General features: G+C 50.2%; 1 protein-coding gene across 4 annotated transcripts in view; it reads right to left on the reverse strand.

The window, feature by feature from the left end:
* The window catches only part of SLTM (SAFB like transcription modulator), a 225,770-nt gene that overhangs the window by 69,896 nt on the left and 136,656 nt on the right, over positions 1–19,218 (reverse strand). For all 4 annotated transcript variants that reach the window (XM_086959379.1, XM_086959378.1, XM_086959377.1 and 1 more), the window contains 2 exons: positions 11,271–11,612; positions 10,887–11,031 (listed from right to left, as the gene is read on the reverse strand). In XM_086959379.1, the coding sequence (XP_086815505.1) occupies positions 10,887–11,031; positions 11,271–11,612 (487 nt within the window). The remainder of the gene's footprint in view (positions 1–10,886; positions 11,032–11,270; positions 11,613–19,218) is intronic.

Here is a 19,218-nt window from a genome sequence, read left to right on the forward strand (position 1 = left end):
TCTGATGTGACGTTCCCGGCTGGTTTCCCAGTCTTCCGTTTGGCCTCAGTGTCCGTGTACCTCTTCATTCCTCTGAATTGCAAGGCCCCCATGGACCTTGCAGTTTCAATTTCCTTTGAGTTGGGTGAGTTTCTCATCCACTGGTGCTACGAAAAGGGTTTCTCCATGGATGGGGGTGTTCAGAATGCTATTCTGTATTTCTGGCTTGAAGCCTGAGATCCTCAGCCAGGCATGCCTTCTGTCTGACACAGATCATCATGAGACTGCTGGACGTGTCTGCCACATCCAGGGCGGATTTTAGGAATGAGTTAGCTATATTCTTGCCTTCCTCCACCAGGTGTGTTGCCCTCTGTTGGTATAGCTCAGGGAGGTGTTTGAGCAGTTGTCCGACCTCGTCCCAATGCTGGTACGCATGTCTGTAGAGTAGGGAATTAGAGTTGGCAATGCGCGAGTGTACGGCTGCATTCTGCTATTTTCCTTCCAATTAGGTCTATCCTCTTACTCTCCTTGTCTGGTGGTGGACCTGAGTTTGTAGGGACGCTGGCCTTTTTTCTTGCTGTTGCTGCAAGGAGTGTCAGCTGTGAAAAATCCCTGGATGTAGGGAGGATCCTTAGAGGAGTGTTTGCATTTCTTCTGTCCTAGGTGTGACAGACCGCAAGCTTGCTGGTTCTTTACATGCCTCCCTCCCCTGGTCCAGGACACTTGGTAGCATGGGGAGGAATTGACTCCTGGTTTGAGTGGGGAGCAGGGTCTAAGAGGAAGCAGGCTTTTGTTTTTTCTTCCTCCAGTTTCACTCCATAAGCTGTTGCCGCGTTCCTGATGACCATGTTGTAGATACCAATGTCATCTGGCGGCCAAGGCCTCGAAGGATACAAATCCAAAGCCTCTTCCTGCCTTTCGGCATAGAGGTCCTGCCAATCCAGGTCCTGCGCCACTGACGCAGAGCCCAAACTTGTGAGCTGGTCTTCCTAGTCATAGTATAGGCCGCTTCCTCTTGGTGTTCTTGGGGCTCAGGAGTTGGGCAGCTCTTCAGCGTCTATCTGTCTTAGACATCGCCGGGATGTGAAACTTCATCCGCTCATCGAATTAGCTTTTCCTTTGCAGGATATTATCCATTTCAGCCTCGAGCCTTCCTTTTCCTTTCCATCTCGGCGGCGTGTTTGGAGTTGAGTGTTTAAACTAGGTCTTGGACGTCGAAGTCGCCTTTGGTTCCTTTTGTTTCAGTGTAGAGCGTGCCTTTGCGGGGATGTGCTTCAACGACCTAGGTTTTTCTTGAGTTTGTCGTCTGAGAGTCCTTTTCGAAGGATCCGCTGGGCTGTTTGCCCTTGGATGCAGCTGCGGCCGTCGAAATTTTTAGCGCCAGTGCTCCTTTCGTGGGCTCTGTTTTTCGAGAGTGACTCAGGCTTACAAGAGTCTGTCGGGGCTTTAGGGGGTTGACGTTTCTCCCTCTTTGGATGTTTTCTAATCAGTCTCTACGACCGTGAAGTCATCTGCTTCTTCTGCGATGTCCTCTTCCTCACTGAAGAGGCCCAAGTCTCGAAGCTCCGGAGGTTGACCTAGGCCTTGCATGCTGTAATAGGCTCTCTCCTCTCACGCGGAAGGTCTTCGGGTGAAAGACTGAGAAGGCGTTTCAATCCTTGCTCTTGTGGTCGACCAGCAGGCAGAGGTTGCAAACCAGGTGCTGGTCCTTCTGAGTATTTGCAATTGCGGCAGAATTTGAACAGGGTATTCTCCATTCCTGCGCTCAAGGGGCCCCCCTGCCTGTGTGTGCATTCTCTGTTGGTCGAAGTCTTATATGTTCTCCTCTGTCGTCCCAGCTCTGTGGTCTTGTTTCTGGATGTATTCTTTAAACTTTTTCGGTAGATTTGCCTTTTCCCTCTTTTCTCCCAAAAACTCTGGAACCTCTCGGTGACGATCCAGACTCAATGGTGGAAAAAAATCTGAAGATGGCACCCAAAGGTGGGAGCTTCCAGAGGCAGCGTGCAGACGTCACAGAAAAGACACCAAGAGGTGCGACGTCGACGCTCACCTAGGCAACAAAAAAAACAAGAAAAGAGATTCAGGACCCAACCACTAGATCGCGGAAAAATGCACAGCATAGTGAATCCAGAAAGATTCAACGTGCAAAACTGGTTAAGTAAAAAAAGCTTCCAATGTGGCCTCTAGCGTATGCCATGATTGCTGCCAAGTGTAAAGTTAGTGATAAATAGGTTAGTTTACATTCTAGCCGGTGTGCTAAGTAACTTTAGGTTGTTTTTCCCTGTATAATCTTTTCAGGAATACTTCTTTCACCACAGAGAATCTCTTCCATTTTACTGAACAACATTTTATAGTTTTTGGTTTGATCTCTCCTTGGAGGATGGGCACTTTTTTGGGTAGCTTTAAATAGCCAAACTCTACGTCATCAAAGCCATTCTGTGACTATTAAGCAGTCTGGTTCTGGATGGAATACCTTTCCTTCCTGCACTGACAATAGGACTTGTCTGAATGTTAGTCTGTAAAACCTGCCCAGAGACAGGTTTATGAATTCCGAGAACCAAGTCTGTCTCGCCCACTGTGGAGCAAGTAGTGTAACTGTCAAACTGATGCTACTGCATTTGCCGATCACCTTGTGGAGTAGTGGTTTCCGGAGGGGAGGGGGGAAAATCCTAAGTAAACTTCCGTTACCAGTTTATCAAAAGCGCATTCCTGAGTGATTGGTGGCACGTGTCTGGTGGCAAAGAGTTGTCATTTCGCCCTGAACCTGGTCGCCTGTGTGCGCCCCCCTTCTGTGAGGGGTCTTATGGTCACTACTTATTTATTTTATTTTGATTTATTTTGAGTATTTATAAAGCGCGACTGATACCTTGCAGGCTTCCTGGCGCTGGAGAATACTCTGCTGGCGGATGTGAGAAGTTGGCCCGATATGCAACGTTCGCTATTCTAGCGACCGCTATGTATCGTTCCAACGACCCTTATGGTGTTTGGTTGTAAGTCAACCTATAGACCAGCTATCCTAGTAGCGTGGATACGAGCAGTCTAAGGCTAAAGACTCGAGAGGGCGCGTTAAGCCAGCTGTTTACCACACATGTACCCCTTGAACACCCAGTGAAAGGACACCACACAAGTGTTATGAAAATAAACAGTATATTTATTAAGAATCACAACAGCCCTGTACTCTTTATGAGGACAGGGTACTAAGCACAAACCAAATCTCTTTAGCAAATACTTCAAGTGCACAGTTTAAAGACAAGTGTCCGAGGACACGGAAAGGTTAAGGCAAGTCGGAAGCGAGGGACTCGGGACCCTAGAGTAAGGAGGCTATGCAGGCACCGAAATGCCGAGTTACCTAGCCACGAGGGCTGCGGCTGCACAAGTCTTACAGGCGTCGGGGTCTTCACTGACGAGCCAGGAGCCGGAAGAAAAGGAGTTGCTGGCCGGCGACCAGTGATGAATAGTTCGTAGAGATCCAAGCCTGGATCGGAGATTGATGAAACCTGAAAGCAGAGGGGACCAAGTTCGTACTACTAGCCAGTAGTCAGAGGGTACCAGGAAGGCACCAGTTGGCCGTCACCTCGACCAGGTGAGTGGGCGACGCTAGGCTCTGCAGTCTCACGGACCAGGGGGCGTTGTCGGCGACCACGGTGGAGGTGCGAGCTGTCCCACGACGGATGTCGCTGTCGGCGTCTTGAGTGGACCAGGAGGGTCCGGGGTGCTTCTCAAAAGATGGAAGCAAGGGCCAGTCTGGAGCAACCAGACCGGCAGTGTTGATTCTTGGTCGTCGTCACAGAAGGGCACAAGCCAGCGGCTAGTGACCAGACAACGTGCTGAGCAGCGAGCAGAAGGGCCCCACGCAGATCGTGGAGATACTGGGAGGCTGCACTTCGGTGCTAGAGCGGCTCAGGGTCGGGGCTTCTCGGACCCCAGAGCACTCACCAGAGAGTTATCTCGATGGTCGTGCTGGTTTTTAAGAGCGTGCAGGTTCTGATGATGGCCGGTCCCTCGAGGTCTCGTCGCACCCACAGATCACAGCTGAGCTGATGACGTGGGTAGAGGTCAGAGGTGCCAGGGAAGCCGGTTCTCGTCGAGCTGGGCCGTCGGATTCCTTGAGGAAGGACTTACAGCAAACCGCAGAGTTCTTAGATGGTGCCCGCTGATGCAGGGTGACTACTCCTTAGTCACAAGGGAGAAATCTTAAGAAGAGTCTTGAAGTCCTTTCGTAGAAAGTATTCTTGATTCAAAGATGATCTAATTTGGAAGGGTCCCCGCTCCGGCCTTTATCCTAAAGAAAGGGGTGGGTACATGACTAGGTCCTGCCCTAAGGGTGGGACCAGGAAGGGGGGTAGTTACACCCCTCTCCCCTGCCGGACTTTCCCCAGGCCAGGGTTGTCGCCCCTGGAACTGGTTCTAACCGGCAGATGCGTAGTGAGCACCGGGGTGCCACTCCGCAGTCACCTTCTCGCAAAAGCCCTACCTACCCAGAATACACAAACCCTGTCTGGGACGGTGCGAACACCGCCCTCGACAGGAAACCCTTTGTCCAAGTGCTCCTCGCTGGAAGGACTCCCAGCAGCAGGAGGTCAGACTTGTGTCTGTGGTGGCAGCATCCATTTTGTGGAACTGAGGCCTTCGTTAACTTTAACCGGGGTTCACAGTTACGTACATGTCGTGTCCCTCTAGAAGGGCGGAATGCTAACCTCGTCGCCAGAGTTGGTGAGAGGACAGCATCCCGATTCGTATGACACCTTACTCGACATGTCTTGATAACGCGACACCGAAGTTACCGATATGGTACGCGTTATCATGGAACAGCCATTGGGTCTTGATTCCGCAAGCTGCAACCGGGCTCGGCTCGGGCCAGAGCTTAGTTCACGCGAGCCCATGCACTCTGCCTTCAGGATTGTCAAGGCCTGCCATAGGAGTGACTGATAGGGACTCGGGTGTCCATTGGAGGGTTAGATATAGGGCTACTATATCTAAAGCAAAGGGTGATTACACGACTTTGCCCCAGCTGTCATGCAGCCAGTTGTGTCAAATTTAGGAGGCCAGTCAGGGGTGGCATAATACATGCTGCAGCCCCTGGCGGCCCTGGATACACCTATGCCCTGGGTTACAGGGTCTGATAAGGTGGCCCAGTACCAATTGGTATATGCACCTAGGGTACATCTTGTAATTTAGAAAGAGAACAGCCAGGCTGTGGGTCTGATTGGCAGGCCCACAGCCAGAGAAAGTCGTAAACCAGTGAAACAAAAGCGAAAAATCTGGGTGATCATGGGATTGCAGACCCTACTCTCCTACAGCGGATAACCGGGAAGCAGTCAGACGGGCATTTATTGGGGGAAAAGCCAGGTCTTGATACGTCTCCTGAATGGCAGAAGCTGAGAAATCTGACGTATGTCGGTGGGCAGGCTGTTCCACAACTTGGCCGCTGCAACCCTGAAGGATCTGCCCCCTGTTCTGGTTTTATTGAATCTGGGTACCTTTACCAGACAGGCCGAGGATGAGCGTAAATCTCTGGCAGGAGTGTACCACCGAAACAGGGCTTGCAGAGGTTTGGGTCCAAGTCCATGCAGAGCCTTAAAGACAATGCAGAGGGACTTGAAAGCCACACGTTGTTTTAAGGGTAGCCAATGTAGCTCGGCCAGAGCTGCTGAGGCCGAAGCCCTCCTCGTCCAGCCAAGAGCCAGCTTGGCGGCGGCAGATTGAATTCGCTGTAGTCGATCCATCAATGTGACTGGAGACTCCAGGAGCAGGGCGTTACAATAGTCAAGGCGACTAAGTATCGTACACCTGACTATCGACGCCCGGGCTTGTGCCGGGAGAAGTGGCATGATTTTCCGCAATGAGCGAAGCAGGACTGTGCAGGTCCCCACGGTTTTCGTCACCTGGGTTTCCATACTTAATTTGTTGTCAAGCATGGCTCCCAGGTTGCGAACCGAGGCCACCGGCAGAGGTTTGTCTCTAATCTCTGGGGGCCAGAATTCATTTGGAAACTGGCGGGGTATCTTGGTGCCTGAACAGAACAAGACCTCTGTTTTAGAGGAATTAAACTGGAGGGAGTTTGTGTAGCCATCCAGCCGTCTCTCTTAGGCAGTCATGGAAGGTGGAAAAAGGAATGGCATCTTCACCTTCCCAAGAGAGGATGAGCTGCGTGTCATCAGCGTAATTTATTGTTTTGATCCCAAAGGATTGGATTAGCTTGACTAGCGGGATGAGGTACACATTAAAAAGGATGGGGCTGATGGAGGAGCCCTGAGGGACTCCCTGGGGTACTGGTGCAAAGGTAGATTGGAATGGGGGAAGGGAGACAGCCTGTCTTCTGTCCCGAAGGTAAGAGTGAAACCAGAGCAATGCAGTGCCCTCCACTCCCACTTCACCAAGTCTCTGCAGCAGCGTGCCATGGTTGACCGTATCGAATGCGGCAGACAGGTCCAGCAATATCAGCGCCACTGGCTGGCCCCTGTCTGCACGCATGCGAAGATCCTCCATGGCTGTTAAGACTGCTGTTTCGGTGCCGTGGGCAGGACGGAACCCGAACTGGTGATCGTCAAGAAGTTTGTTCTGTTCTAGGTGGGCGGACAGGCACAAACTGACCCATCGTTCGGCGACCTTCGCTGGGAAAGGCAGCAGGGAGATGGGTCGGTAGTTTGAAAGACAATCTGGGCTCAGGGAGGGTTTCTTCAAGAGAGGAGTGATTAACGCCTGTTTCCACGGGGTTGGAACAAAGCCACTGTGCAAAGACTGGTTACATATTAGGCGCATGGTGCCAAAAAGTTAATTTCCAAAATTTTTCCAAACTTTTGGAGGCAGGGGATCGAGTGGAGAACCCGAGGTGATACCGAGCGCCAGTCTATCAAACTCGGAGGCCGGGATTGGGGGAAATTCCCGTAGTCTAGCCAAAAGGACCGTGCCTGGAGACGACAAGTTTTGAGAGCTGGTGACCGGTCCCTGCGTGTTGGAGGTTCCCGAAGAGGGAGGTGTTTTCAGGTTTTGAATAATGGTGTTTATTTTGTTGATGAAAAACAATGCAAGATTGTCGCAGAGGGCTTGGGTGGGAGGTTGTGTAGAGAGGACACAGGCTGGATTGGTTAAGTTTTTGAGTATCTGAAAACTACTTTTTGAGCTGTTGGTGGCGTTGGTAATGATGGAGCAGTAATGTTTAGCCTTATTTTGGGCGATGGCAGTTTTGTACTCCCGGAGATTTTCTTTCCAAAGAGTTTTGTGAGTTTCAGAATAACCCTGCCTCCATTTTCTCTCTGCTTGTCTGCATGCTAGTTTGAGAGCTCTTAAAGAGTCGAACCATGGGGTCGGTACTCGTCTCTGTGGTTTACCCTTTTTGTGAGGGACGATGCGTTCCGAGATATCGGAAATCCTTGTGCAGAGGGATTGATAGTTAGCCTCTACTGGTTGAGTAATGGAGAAACTGTCTTCCACTTCAAATACTGGGCCATTCAGTCTGAGTTTGTCTAGAGCCTTCCAGTCTCTGTATGGGGGTTCAAGGCCGTGGCAGGGTGCCGGTCTGCAAGCCCTGCTGCCTGCTATATAAAATTTGATGAGTGCATGGTCGGTCCGGCACATTGGCAAAATGTCGCTCAGAAGAGCTAGCTGGGGGGAGGAGAAGATTAAATCGAGCTGATGCCCCGCTAAGTGTGTGGGTTTGTTCACTAGCTGGGAAAGTCCCATTCCTTCACAGGAAAGTAGGAGATTGTTAAGGGCAGAATCTAAGCTGCCGTTGGGCCAAAGGTTGAAATCGCCCAAGACAATCAGGTTGTTATGAGAGGTAGCCATATTCGTAAGGGTGGTGAGGAGCGACTGCTGCTGAGTGGAATTGAAAGCTCCCGGCGGGCGGTAGCAAATCACCGCCGTAAAGGTCGTTCCAAGATGACAGTCGATAGAGAGGCCAAGTATTTCGGTCCCGACCACTGGGTCCATAACAATAGTTTTTACTGACCAAGAGGCTCGATAGATTAAACCGACACCACCACCCCGACCCTTAGGTCGAGGGAGATGCAGGATTTTGAAATCTTGTGGGCAGGCCCAATCCAGTTCTATATTGCAGTCAGAGTGGGTCCATGTTTCCGTCAGGAATAGAGCATCTAGATGGTGATTATCTATGAGCTGGGCAATTCCGTGAGCGTGTTTGGGCAGGGACCTGACATTCAGCAGGCCACCTGTGAATAAGCCTTTGCGTGCAAAATCGTGCAGAGGATAGGCGGTGTCCTGGAAGGACAGTTGACCTTCATGAGCGAAGTCTCTAAGGAGGAGTAGAGCATCACGCGTCAAGTGCGAAGGGCTAGTGGTGGACGGGGGAGTCGGGGCCGCGGGTGGCGCACCGGGCGCTGCCGAGGCGCGGACGAGCGCAGACGAGCTTGCCTTATGCGCGCCTTCGTCGCGCATTCGTCGCGCCCGCTGCGCTTCCTGCAGGAGCTCATGATTTATGGTCGCGTCAGTGCGTAAAGGGGGGGGTGTGGCCAGCCGCGGTGGGCGTGTCTGGCGGGACCCTCGACCAAGGGAATGGCGGCAGGACGCTACCTGTGAGCGAAGCAACAGCTGACAAGCGCCAAGCTCCAACAGGTCATGCCACGAGTTTTTTAAAACAGTGCACAGGTATCAGTCACACAAAATACACTTTAAAAACGACTCGTAAATTTTTAAAATAAGTAGCTGCTCCCGGCTTCCGCCTCAGGAGTATTCACAAAGTATAATGAAGCGCTGGCGCTTTGGCGCTTAATTTATACAAGAGCTGTGAGGGAGGGGGCGTGGCCAGCCGCGGTGGGCGTGTCTGGCGGGACCCTCGACCAAGGGAATGGCGGCAGGACGCTACCTGTGAGCGAAGCAACAGCTGACAAGCGCTAAGCTCCAACAGGTAATGCCACGAGTTTTTTAAAACAGTGCACTACGAGCTGGCTTTATACATTTCCTTACTTGTATTATAGGTCTTCTCCACCAAGCTATTTCCTTACTTGTATTATAGGTCTTCTCCACCAAGCTATTTTTCTTTATTTTCTGCATGACAACCACCCAATCTTCCCAACTCCCTGTTGACTGACCAATGATTTGGCAACCATTCCTGAAGTGGCCTCATACAGCCTTGTGTAAAGTATTAACAGGATGCCATCATTCCCACCAGCTTCCCCACTGTGAGAGCTTGCTCTTTCTGGTAGAGTCGTCTCCTTCAGGAGCACCTTTACACGTCCCGCTCTGGAAAGTTTTCCAGTTTATAGTATTTAGGCTTCCTTAGGAAAATCTTTTCTTGTTCCGGTGCTTTGCTCGAAACATTCACTTGCATTGTCGACACCCTGTACAAGTTAAAAAAAGAGCATGTGTAGAGCAGTATCAATCATCGCACATTCAGAAAGCATTTGATAAATCTAATCAAGAAAATCCAAAAGTGGGACAGTTTTACTTTGTTACATTCCATCTTTCTATTCCTCCACAGCTACTAGATAATCTGTTAACGCCTACAAAATGGATGCACAGCATGTGAAGTTAGAGATCCATGCTGCAAAAGAAATCATTTACCTGTAACAATAGGTTCATTACATGTGAGGGAGGCTGCTTTAGATCAGATCTAAAGAGGACATCTGCCACAAATTTTGGATATAGAGTTAACTAGCAGATGAGGCTCCAATTGAAGATGAATTTGTAGCTTCACAAACCCAGACTGCCTGGTTTTCATGCCTTCATATTCTACACATCAAAACGATCGCTTTTGGAACAAATCACCTTATGTGCACAGCAATTTATTTTTAAGGAAAACTTCTAGTAAACCTGTCTGGGTCGTTTTGCAGCTTGAAAAATGTTTGGATTAATCTGCTGTGCATTATTCATTCTTCTAGTGGTTGGGTCAAGAATCTTCTCTAAAAACTTTTGTCCGAATTGTGTTAGTTGGTGGGCATCGACGCACCTCTATTTGGGGCACCTTGTGAGGAAGTCTTGCTTCCCAAGAAGCTGCTGCCTTTCGATGCCATTTTCAGGTTGTTTTTTTTTGAAAGAAAGACTCAAATTTACTTCCAGAGTGAAAGAGTTAAAGGGACGTTACCAAGAGTAGTTCTGGGAGCAGAACAAAGTATTTTAAATCGATGAACACAGAAATTGAGAGTGCAGGGGGCACTCTGTTCTGTGATGGACAAGACACCATTAAAGTTCTGCAAGAACTGCCATCACAAGTTCGCGAAGAAGGACCAACACCCAGTCTGCAATTTCTGTCTACTGGTGGATCATCGCAGCGACTATTGCAACGCCTGCGCTGTTTGTGTCAAAGTCCCTGGAGGAAAAAACAGCCACTGAGTAACCCACCATACTATGCAGGGCCAACATACACCATCCCTGAGACATTTGGGCCGGTCTAGCAACGAGGAAGAGAACGTCGCAGAGGGGCCAGAAGGGGATGTCGAAGCAGAAGTCAAAATTGTAGATGCCGTATACAAGTCCAAGAAGACCTCAAAAACCGAGGTAAATGGAGCCTTAGACCTCAAAGACTACAGTGGTATTGAAACCCTAAGCAACTGCAAGCAAGTCGAAAGAAAGACCTCATCAGATCCTTCATAAAGCACACCGCAGCAGTACAGACTCCTGAACGACCCATGAAATCCAAGGGTGGTAGAGGATAAATGGCTTCTGTGTCGAAATCAAAACGACAGCTCAACTAGTGTGATGTCTATTCAAGAGTCGGCGAAATGACAGGGCGAAGATCTTGACAGCAAACACCAAGAGGTGGAGAAAAAGGAAGAAAAGGCTTGAGGCCAAAATGGCTAATCAGCATATCCAAATGTCGGCAATGGTTCAGAAGTGTTCTATGACCTCACACAGTCAAAACTATTTGGATTTTATGACTATCAATCAAGTTCTGCGGGTGGAATTGAAAATGCCAAAGGATAAAATGCAGGTAAGGGAAAGTACCTTACCTGATTACCACTTCCTCGATCCATCACTATTACACCTCGATCCACATCTCTACTCCCAAAGGCAGATGCGCTGCTACGGCTAATAGGAACAGACCTCATGTTGCTTGCATTAACATCTCTTGCTGATCTTTCAGTCCTCTCTCCTCTGTAAAAAACATGAGTAAATAATATACGTGACCAACTGATCAAACAAAATAGACCTATTTCACACACACTATCACCAATTTGAAGTCTAGTGGCGGCTTAGTGCTCACTTTCATGTGTCTTGTTTTAATTTTGCTTAAGTCAGACCTAAAAGTAGTGCATGTGGTTTCATGGTCAATCGAGCTAGGGGTTTGAAGAGCTGGCAGCCACATGAAATACATATCAGAAACCAAATTATACCTGAGGTCTCGCTTATCTAAAGAAATGCCAGCTTCAGTCTTCCAACTTTTTCCTCGCTGTTGAGATGAGACTGTATCCCTGGGATGTCTTCCATGAATAGCTGCGCTGTTTATTCTATTGTCACTTCTAGTCACAACAGGTCGATCAAGCACCACGGTTCTCCTTTCGTCTTTGTCTCTCACTTCCCTTCTGTCAGTGTCACGAATATCATTTCTCTGAGGTGCAACATCATTCCTTCTTGAATCAGTGAAGGCTTTAGTATATCGCTCAAATCCAGCCTCCTCTCTTCTGGCACTCGAAAGTGTTTTCTTGGGCTCACTTTGAGCAACAAAACGTTCGTGTCTATTAGGGTTCAAACATCGTACAATAAAGAAATTGTATTAGTACAGCATACATTACTCAATTTATAAGAATCATTGTGGAGGTTCTTGTTGCAGTACTCCACAACTTTTTAATGCCACTTTGAGGTTTACTGGGTCCTTGCTAACCAGGTACCAGTGTTTCCCCAAAACTACCACTATTGCAAGCTTTAGTTCCCATGCACTATGTACCAAGGTACCTTATTCTATGGACTTACAGGGACTGAAGAGTTCCCCTAGAGATCCCTCTCAAAGGCCATGCTACTGCAGCTTGCATACCTTGGTGCAGTGGAAAAACAAAGTTGACTTTGCACACCATGCCATGCCAACCAGCACTGCTTAAGGTAACCAAACGGTACCTGTATACCCAGTTGAGACCTGCGTGATAAGTATTAAACAAATGACAACTTCCAAACAGGTAATATTTGAAAGAGTTATATAAAAACTGCACAATTGTTGCAAAAAAGGAAAGACAGGGAGGCTTGAATGGTTGCTAGAACACCACAAGGAGCAGTCTATTTAGAACAAATAGAAAAAGCAGTAGCAGCACTATTTACATTAAATGTGAAATGTAAACCATAGAAGACTGCACATATGGGCTCGTGAAAAAAAGGTGAATGGCACAAGTGTCAAGTGGACCAGTGGAGAACAGTGCAGGAAAAACAATAGTGTTAATAATTACAAGAAAACTTTAGTTCAAAGTCATGTTGTGTGCTCTCCCACAAAGGATCCTCTCTCCTGTTGGACCTCTACTCACTACAGATCTACCTAGACTTGCTCTCCTAGTCCCCGGAAGTCTTCCTCATGACGCCTGCTCAGACTTTTATGACCTACTGATACCAGACGCCCTGCACAAGATGCCGGTGGTTTGACCTTCTCTACTCACCGAATGCCTTAATTATTCTTTAGCTAAACGTGCTCCTAGCCTCTGGATTCGATCATGTGCACCCCAGCTGGTGGTGCCTCTCCCCTCCTCACACCTACCCCTGACAGCCCTATGGCAGGGTGCACTATACAACAGGTGAGGGCATTTCTGCACGAGTAGATATGGCCCTACAATACTCAAGTCAATTCCTGAATATCGTAAGTGTAGGAGAGTAGGGTCTGCAATCCTATGATCACCCCAGATTTTTGCTTTTTGCTTCACTGGTTTACGACTTCTCTGGCTGTGGGCCTGCTAATCAGACCCACAGCCTTGCTGTTCTCTCACTAAATTGACACGTGTACCTTAGGTGCATTATCCAATTGGTACTGGGCCACCTTATCAGACCCTGTAACTCAGGGCATAGGTGTACCCAGGGCCTACCAGGGGCTGCAGCATGTATTATGCCACCCCTGGCTGGCCATCTAAATCTGACACAACTGGCTGCACGACAGCTGGGGCAAGGTGGTGTAATCACCCTTTGCTTTAGATATAGTATACCTATATCTAACCCTAAAATGGACACACAGATTCCTATCAGTCACTCCTATGGCAGGCCTTGACAATCCTGAAGGCAGAGTGCTTGGAATCGTGTGAGATGGTGCTCTGGCATGAGCTGAGCCCGTTTGCAGCTTGCGGAACCAAGTCCTAATAGCTGTTCCATGATAACGCATACCATATACTCTTAAGGGGATTATAATCCTCGCGGTTAAATGCCATCTCTGGTATCGCTTTATCAAAACATGTCGAGTAAGGGGTCATACGAATTAGAATACTAACCCCATGCAAATTCGGGCGACGGGGTTAGCATTCCACCCTTCTAGAGGGACACGACATGTGTGTAACTGTGAACCCCGGTTAAAGTTAACTCGAGCCTCAGCATCACAAAATGGATGCTGCCACCACAGACACGAGTCTGACCCCTGCAGCTGGGAGTCCTTCCAGCGAGGGGAGCTTGGACAAAGGGTTTCCTGTCAGGGGCGGTGCTAGCACCATCCCAGACAGGGTTTTGTGTATCCTGGGTAGACAGGGCTTTAGAGGAAGGTGACTGCAAGTGGCACCCCGGTGCTCACTATGCATCTGCCGGCTAGAACCAGTTCCAGGGGCACACCAGCCCCTGAGCTGGGAAAAGTCCGGCATGGGAGAGGGGTGTAACCACCCCCCTTCCTGGTCCCACCCCTAGGGCAGGACCTAGTCGCGTACCCACCCCTTTTTTTAGGATAACGGCAGGAGCGGGGACCCTTCCAAATTAGATCATCTTTGAATCAAGAAACTACTTTCTACGAAAGGAACTCTACTTCTTCTCAAGATTTCTCCCTTGTGGCTAAGGAGTAGTCACCCTGCACCCGCAGGCACCATCTAGAACACTGCGGTTTGCTGCACGTCCTTCCTCCGGAATCCGACCGACCAGCACGACGAGACCCGGCTTCCCCGGCACCTCTGACCTTTACCTACCTCTACAGCTAAGCTGAGAACCGTAGGTGCGACGAGACCTCGAGGGACCGGCCATCATCAGAACTGCACGACTTCTATCCAGCACGACCGCCGAGGGATCCTCTGGTGAGTGCTTTGGGGTCCGAGAAGCCCCGACCCTGAGCAGCTCCAGCACCGAAGTCCAGCCCCCCAGCATCCACGAGATCTGCGTGGGGCCCTTCTGCTTTTTGCTGCTCACCGCGTTGTCTGGCTACTAGCCCGCTGGCTTGTGGCCTTCCCGACGACGACCGACGACATAACCACTGCTAGTCTGGTTGCTCCAGACTGGCCCTTGCTCCCTTCCAAATGAGGAGCACCCCGGACCCTCCTGGTCCACTCCAGACGCCATTTTAGGTCCACCGCGTGGGCTTGAATTTGCCAAGACTTGTTGCCCCAATCCTGGGTCCAGCGACGTAGACAGCATCAACCATCGTGGGACAGCTCGCACCTACATCCTGGTCGCTGACAACGCCTCCTGGTTCGTGAGACTGCAGAGCCCAGCGTCGCCCACTGGTCAAGGTGACTTCGCCCGGTGCCATCCTGGTGCCCACACAATCACTGGCTAGTGATTAAGAACTTGGCCCCCTCTGCTTTCAGGTGTCATCCATCTTCGATCCAGGCTTGGATCACGTCGAACTTCACCACTGGTCGCCTGCCAGCAACTTCTTTCAGGCTCCATAGACTGCAACCAGGATTCCCGACGTCTTTTCAGACCTATGCAGCCGCTGCCCCTGGGCTAGGTAACTAGGGCATTTCGGTGCCCCAGCATAGCCTCACTATCAAAGGGTCCAGATCCTTTTTCGTTTTCAGCCTAACTAGTCTGATTCGTCCGATATCCTTAACTTTGCTTTTACTAGCCTCCATAGACTTTGTCCCGCATCCCGCGTGAGTGCACACTCTGCACCAGAGTCCCCCTAGGCCTCCTGCTAGTAATCTGAAGGTTCAGTAGTCCAGTCCTAGCGATTCCAAACCCTATGAGATTAGTACTTACCTGCTAGTAATTTCGCATTCCACTTTTAGAGTATATGGGTTTTCGTGCCCCTCTGGCATTTGTGTAAATTGTGCAACTTATAGTATTTTCGTAAGAGTTTTGTTGTGTGCTTAGTACCCTGTCCTCATAAAGAGTACAGGGCTGCTGTGATCTAAATAAATACACTGTTTATTTTCATAACACTTGTGTGGTGTCCTTTCACTTGGTGTTCAAGGGGTATATGTGATGGTAGAACAGCTGGCTTAACACGCCCTCTAGAGTTTAGCCCGAAGACTGCTCGTATCCATGCTACTAGGATAGCTGGTCTATAAGGTTGACTTACAACCAATCAATAAGGGTTGTTTGGACTGATACAAAGTGCTCACTAGAATAGTGAACATTATATATCAGGCCAACTTCTCACAGTAAGTACCCGGTAAGCAATAAGGAGTACATGGGTTGGAAACTTGGCAACTGGAGCTCCCCAGCACTATGATGGTTTCACGGAAATGTGTTTTGTACCAAACTCCTTGTATTAATTCCACACTGATGCCAGTGTGAGCTTTATTAAACCATGTATGCAGAGGGCACCTCGGGGGGCCACCTGAAAACCTGCCAACCCATGTGTGGTCACAACCTGGCTTTAGGCCGTCTGCAAAACATTTCTGGGCCCCGGGGGGAGAGAATTTGCTCTCTGGGACCAGAAACAATGCACATACTGGACATAAGTCACGCCTACCTCAGGATGAGCACTGTGCTCGTAGAGGGAAGCATCAATTGTCTGCCGCCTTTGTAATGCAACCACCGGCCTCAGCTGCTAACCACTTTGCGCGGCTTAACTTCGAAAGACCGGGTATGCTCACCTTTGCAAACTCATTCCCTTTACGTGGATGAGGCGAAGTTAAGCAGGTTTCAGTCATGTTCTTGAAGATGAGAGGACTTCAAATCAGGGCTAGGACTATGCCCCACCACCCACAGGAGGGTGCCATAGAGGATGTAATTACACCATGTAAGATGCCAATTGGCTCAGTTACCCCCTTAAAAAATCCCCCGTAACCTAGTATTTAGGAAGCTCCCTCAGACCACAAAACTAGTTCCCTGCAACCTAAGGAGGACAAAAGTCTCCGTGAAGCGAAGCAAGATGACCGACTAGGCCCCAAGCCCTACCGGCCTGTATCCAACTCCAAAGACACTGCAAGAAGACACCTGTCCTGCAACTTCCAGAAACCAAAGAAAGATTGCCTGAAATTGGAAAATAACCAGCACTCCGAGGCCAGCAAAAAAAGCCTGTTCAGAGGAAGGGGATCACACCTCCAAGATGGCTAGTGAGTTTAGCATATTAGGCCAGAGGCTGTAATGCACCTTCTGCCTTTGATATGCGACCCAGGCCTGCCCCAGTATTGGGGATCACCACCCACTGCATCGAGGTCTATTTAGCCCCAGAGAAGGCGAGAGTTCAGATACTCAGAATGAGTGTCATACTTACAGGCTAGACACATCCCTAACGTGGGCCACTTGAAGTGGACAGTCAAAGTAGGGTATCACCATCTTTGCTCTGGTGAAACTAGGAACTATGGGCCAGGTCATATTGGCGGTGTAGACACCCAAGGGGTAGGTCGCACAGTGGCTACCCCACCCCCCAAAGCAAGAGATTAGCTACCTGGCAACAGAAGGGCAAAACGCGAGCAGTCACACCGAGAAGAGTCTTACCTTCAGTAACAATGTATCTGGTAGAGACTATTCTAGCTGCAGATTCCTTCACATAGAGTTATCCACATGCATGAGACTGGATCCTGAAACTATTTTGTCACAGCATCCCTGGGCGCTGGGGGTTGGGCGACATAACCAGACTCCAAACAGGCGTCGTCCGCGCACGTGACATCAGCGAGGTCACATAAGACCCGTCCCGGCGCGCCTTTGTCAGTTTTCTTTGGAGAACTATTCCGCACCATAACGCGGAATTACCAGATAAAAAACTGGAAGCATAGGAACAGTGTGTGAAGAGCAGAAAAACTGGGAAGAAACGTAACCAACACCACCACACAGAATAGTGGCAACACTGTAGAACCCAAAGACAGGAATGAAGAAAGAGCAAGCAGAGCCCTGCACAGCCACCCTGTCAGCACAGACAGCCTCCCCCTACAATGCCCCAAAGGCAAGGAACATGCGTAAAGTTATGGTACCCATAGTAAACCTACCACCCCAGCCAGAGAAGAGGGCCGGTCCCAAGACAGAGGGACAACAACCCTCCAAGCCACCCAAACACACAAGTTACTTACCTTCGGTAACGATATATCTGTAAGAAACAGTTAGTATTAGATTCCTTACCTTAGAATATCCCCAGGCGTCAGACTGGATCTGGAAACTTTTGCGTAGCAGTACCCCTGCGTGTCTGTAGGCGTCGTCAGCGGCTCCACGTCAGTCGTCGGGATGACGTCGCCGGAGTACTTAGATGCCACCCTCGCGCGCTGACGTCCGTTCTTATACACAGCTTTTACGCGCCAGAAATGCAGAGCCATTTAAAAAAAAAAAAAAAAACACTGGTGCCACGAACTAGGGCCCTGAAAGGGGATGATCTTAACCCTAGATATCAGTTCGCAGAACGGGGATGATGGGTGGGGCGGGGAGGAATCTAATACCAACTACTGTTTCTTACAGATATATTGTTACCGAAGGTAAGTAACTTGTTCATCTGAAAGAAACAGGTTAGTATTAGATTCCTTACCTTACCAGGGCATTCTGGGATACTGTGAAGTTCTGGAAAGTTCTCCTAAAGGCACAGTATCCTGTTCTGAGCCACATAATGGCAGCCTATGGGGCTGGTCTGTCCAGGTCTTCCTCTATCATTCCAGCGGGGTTTTTGCTGTTTAGGCAAGGGAAATCTGGACAGGCTTTGCGGTTTGTGGATTTTTGGTGGAATTTCTAGTTTAAGTACTGGACAGTGTAGCCTGGTTTTATAGGCTGCATTATCGGTCTTTAATTCGCTCTCAAGTGTCTGTGCAGTTCTGCATGTTCGACACCTTAAGAGATTTTTTGATTGCTCCGGGGTCCACGCACATGGGCGGGACTATTCACTAGATTATGACTATACACAGAGATCCCCCTACTACAGAAGGGTCGCCCGGAGCCAGGCGGTGGCGTCTCGCAACGTTCCTATCTAGAGGCGGACCTGTAGCGGGCTTGGACAAGTGCCCATAAGAACATCAGACAATGCCTCATTAAACGGCAGCAGAGGCTCGGCTGAGCTTACCTGCGGTTTAAGGACCCAAGTGAGGAGGTTAGTCCTTGCGGCCGTGACGGGGAGTTCCAGGCCCAAGGCCTTGGCCGCCCACATCCGTACCACATTATGGGCAGCCCCCTCCTCCGTAGCCACGGTAGGAGGGGGGAGACAAAACCAGTGTCCAGACCACTGGCCTCCCCTACCTCGCCTGTCCAGTCCTGATAAGACGGACACTCTCGTGCCAGAGGGTCCTCAGACCCCTCCCAATCCCCCTCGCCACCCATCTCCTGAGACTCAGGACCAAAGGATGGGGCCGGGTCACAGAAGTAGAAATCTCCTAGCAGCGTCGAAAACGGCGCCGGAATCGAGGGAGGTATCTGGGACGGCGCCGAGGCGCCATCCTGGGGGCCGGCGCGGTCGTGAGGCCGACCGGCGACGACAGGATCCGGATCCTGCGGGGGCCTGCGGCGCCGGGACCGAAGTCACTAGCGGCGTCGGAGCTGAAGAGCCCAACCCGCTGGGACCCCCAGTCGGGACCGCGGAGCCCGACGGAGGAGTGAGCGACCTTATGGCCGTGAGGAAGGCCTCTATTTTCTCCGGCGTCGCATTCTGCCTAGGGACCGACTGGTATGAAGCAGGATGCGACGCCCGCCGCGCCGGCAGAGCCGCGGAGGTGTCGCCCGAAACCCCGGCCGTGTCACGCGAGCATCGTTGCGAGTCGGAAGAGCGATTACATCTCTTCGACTTCTTGTGCTTACCTGAGGACTTCGAGCCCGAAGACTACTCCAAGAGCTATGGTGGCTCCGACCCTGCGACCGGTCCCTTGACCTCATGGACCGCGAGCGGTGCTGGGCTGACTGCCAGAGCTCGAGTCACTTGTGGGACTGCTCCCGCCTAGCTTTAGACGTCAGGGCTCGACAGTCGGAGAAGGCCTTGTCGTCGTGGTCGAGGCCCAGGCAATGAAGACACAGGCGATGGCGGTCGGTAACAGACAGTCAGCGCAG

This window comes from Lissotriton vulgaris, chromosome 2_2 (assembly GCF_964263255.1).
Source record: "Lissotriton vulgaris chromosome 2_2, aLisVul1.2, whole genome shotgun sequence".
Taxonomy (NCBI): Eukaryota; Metazoa; Chordata; class Amphibia; order Caudata; family Salamandridae; genus Lissotriton; species Lissotriton vulgaris.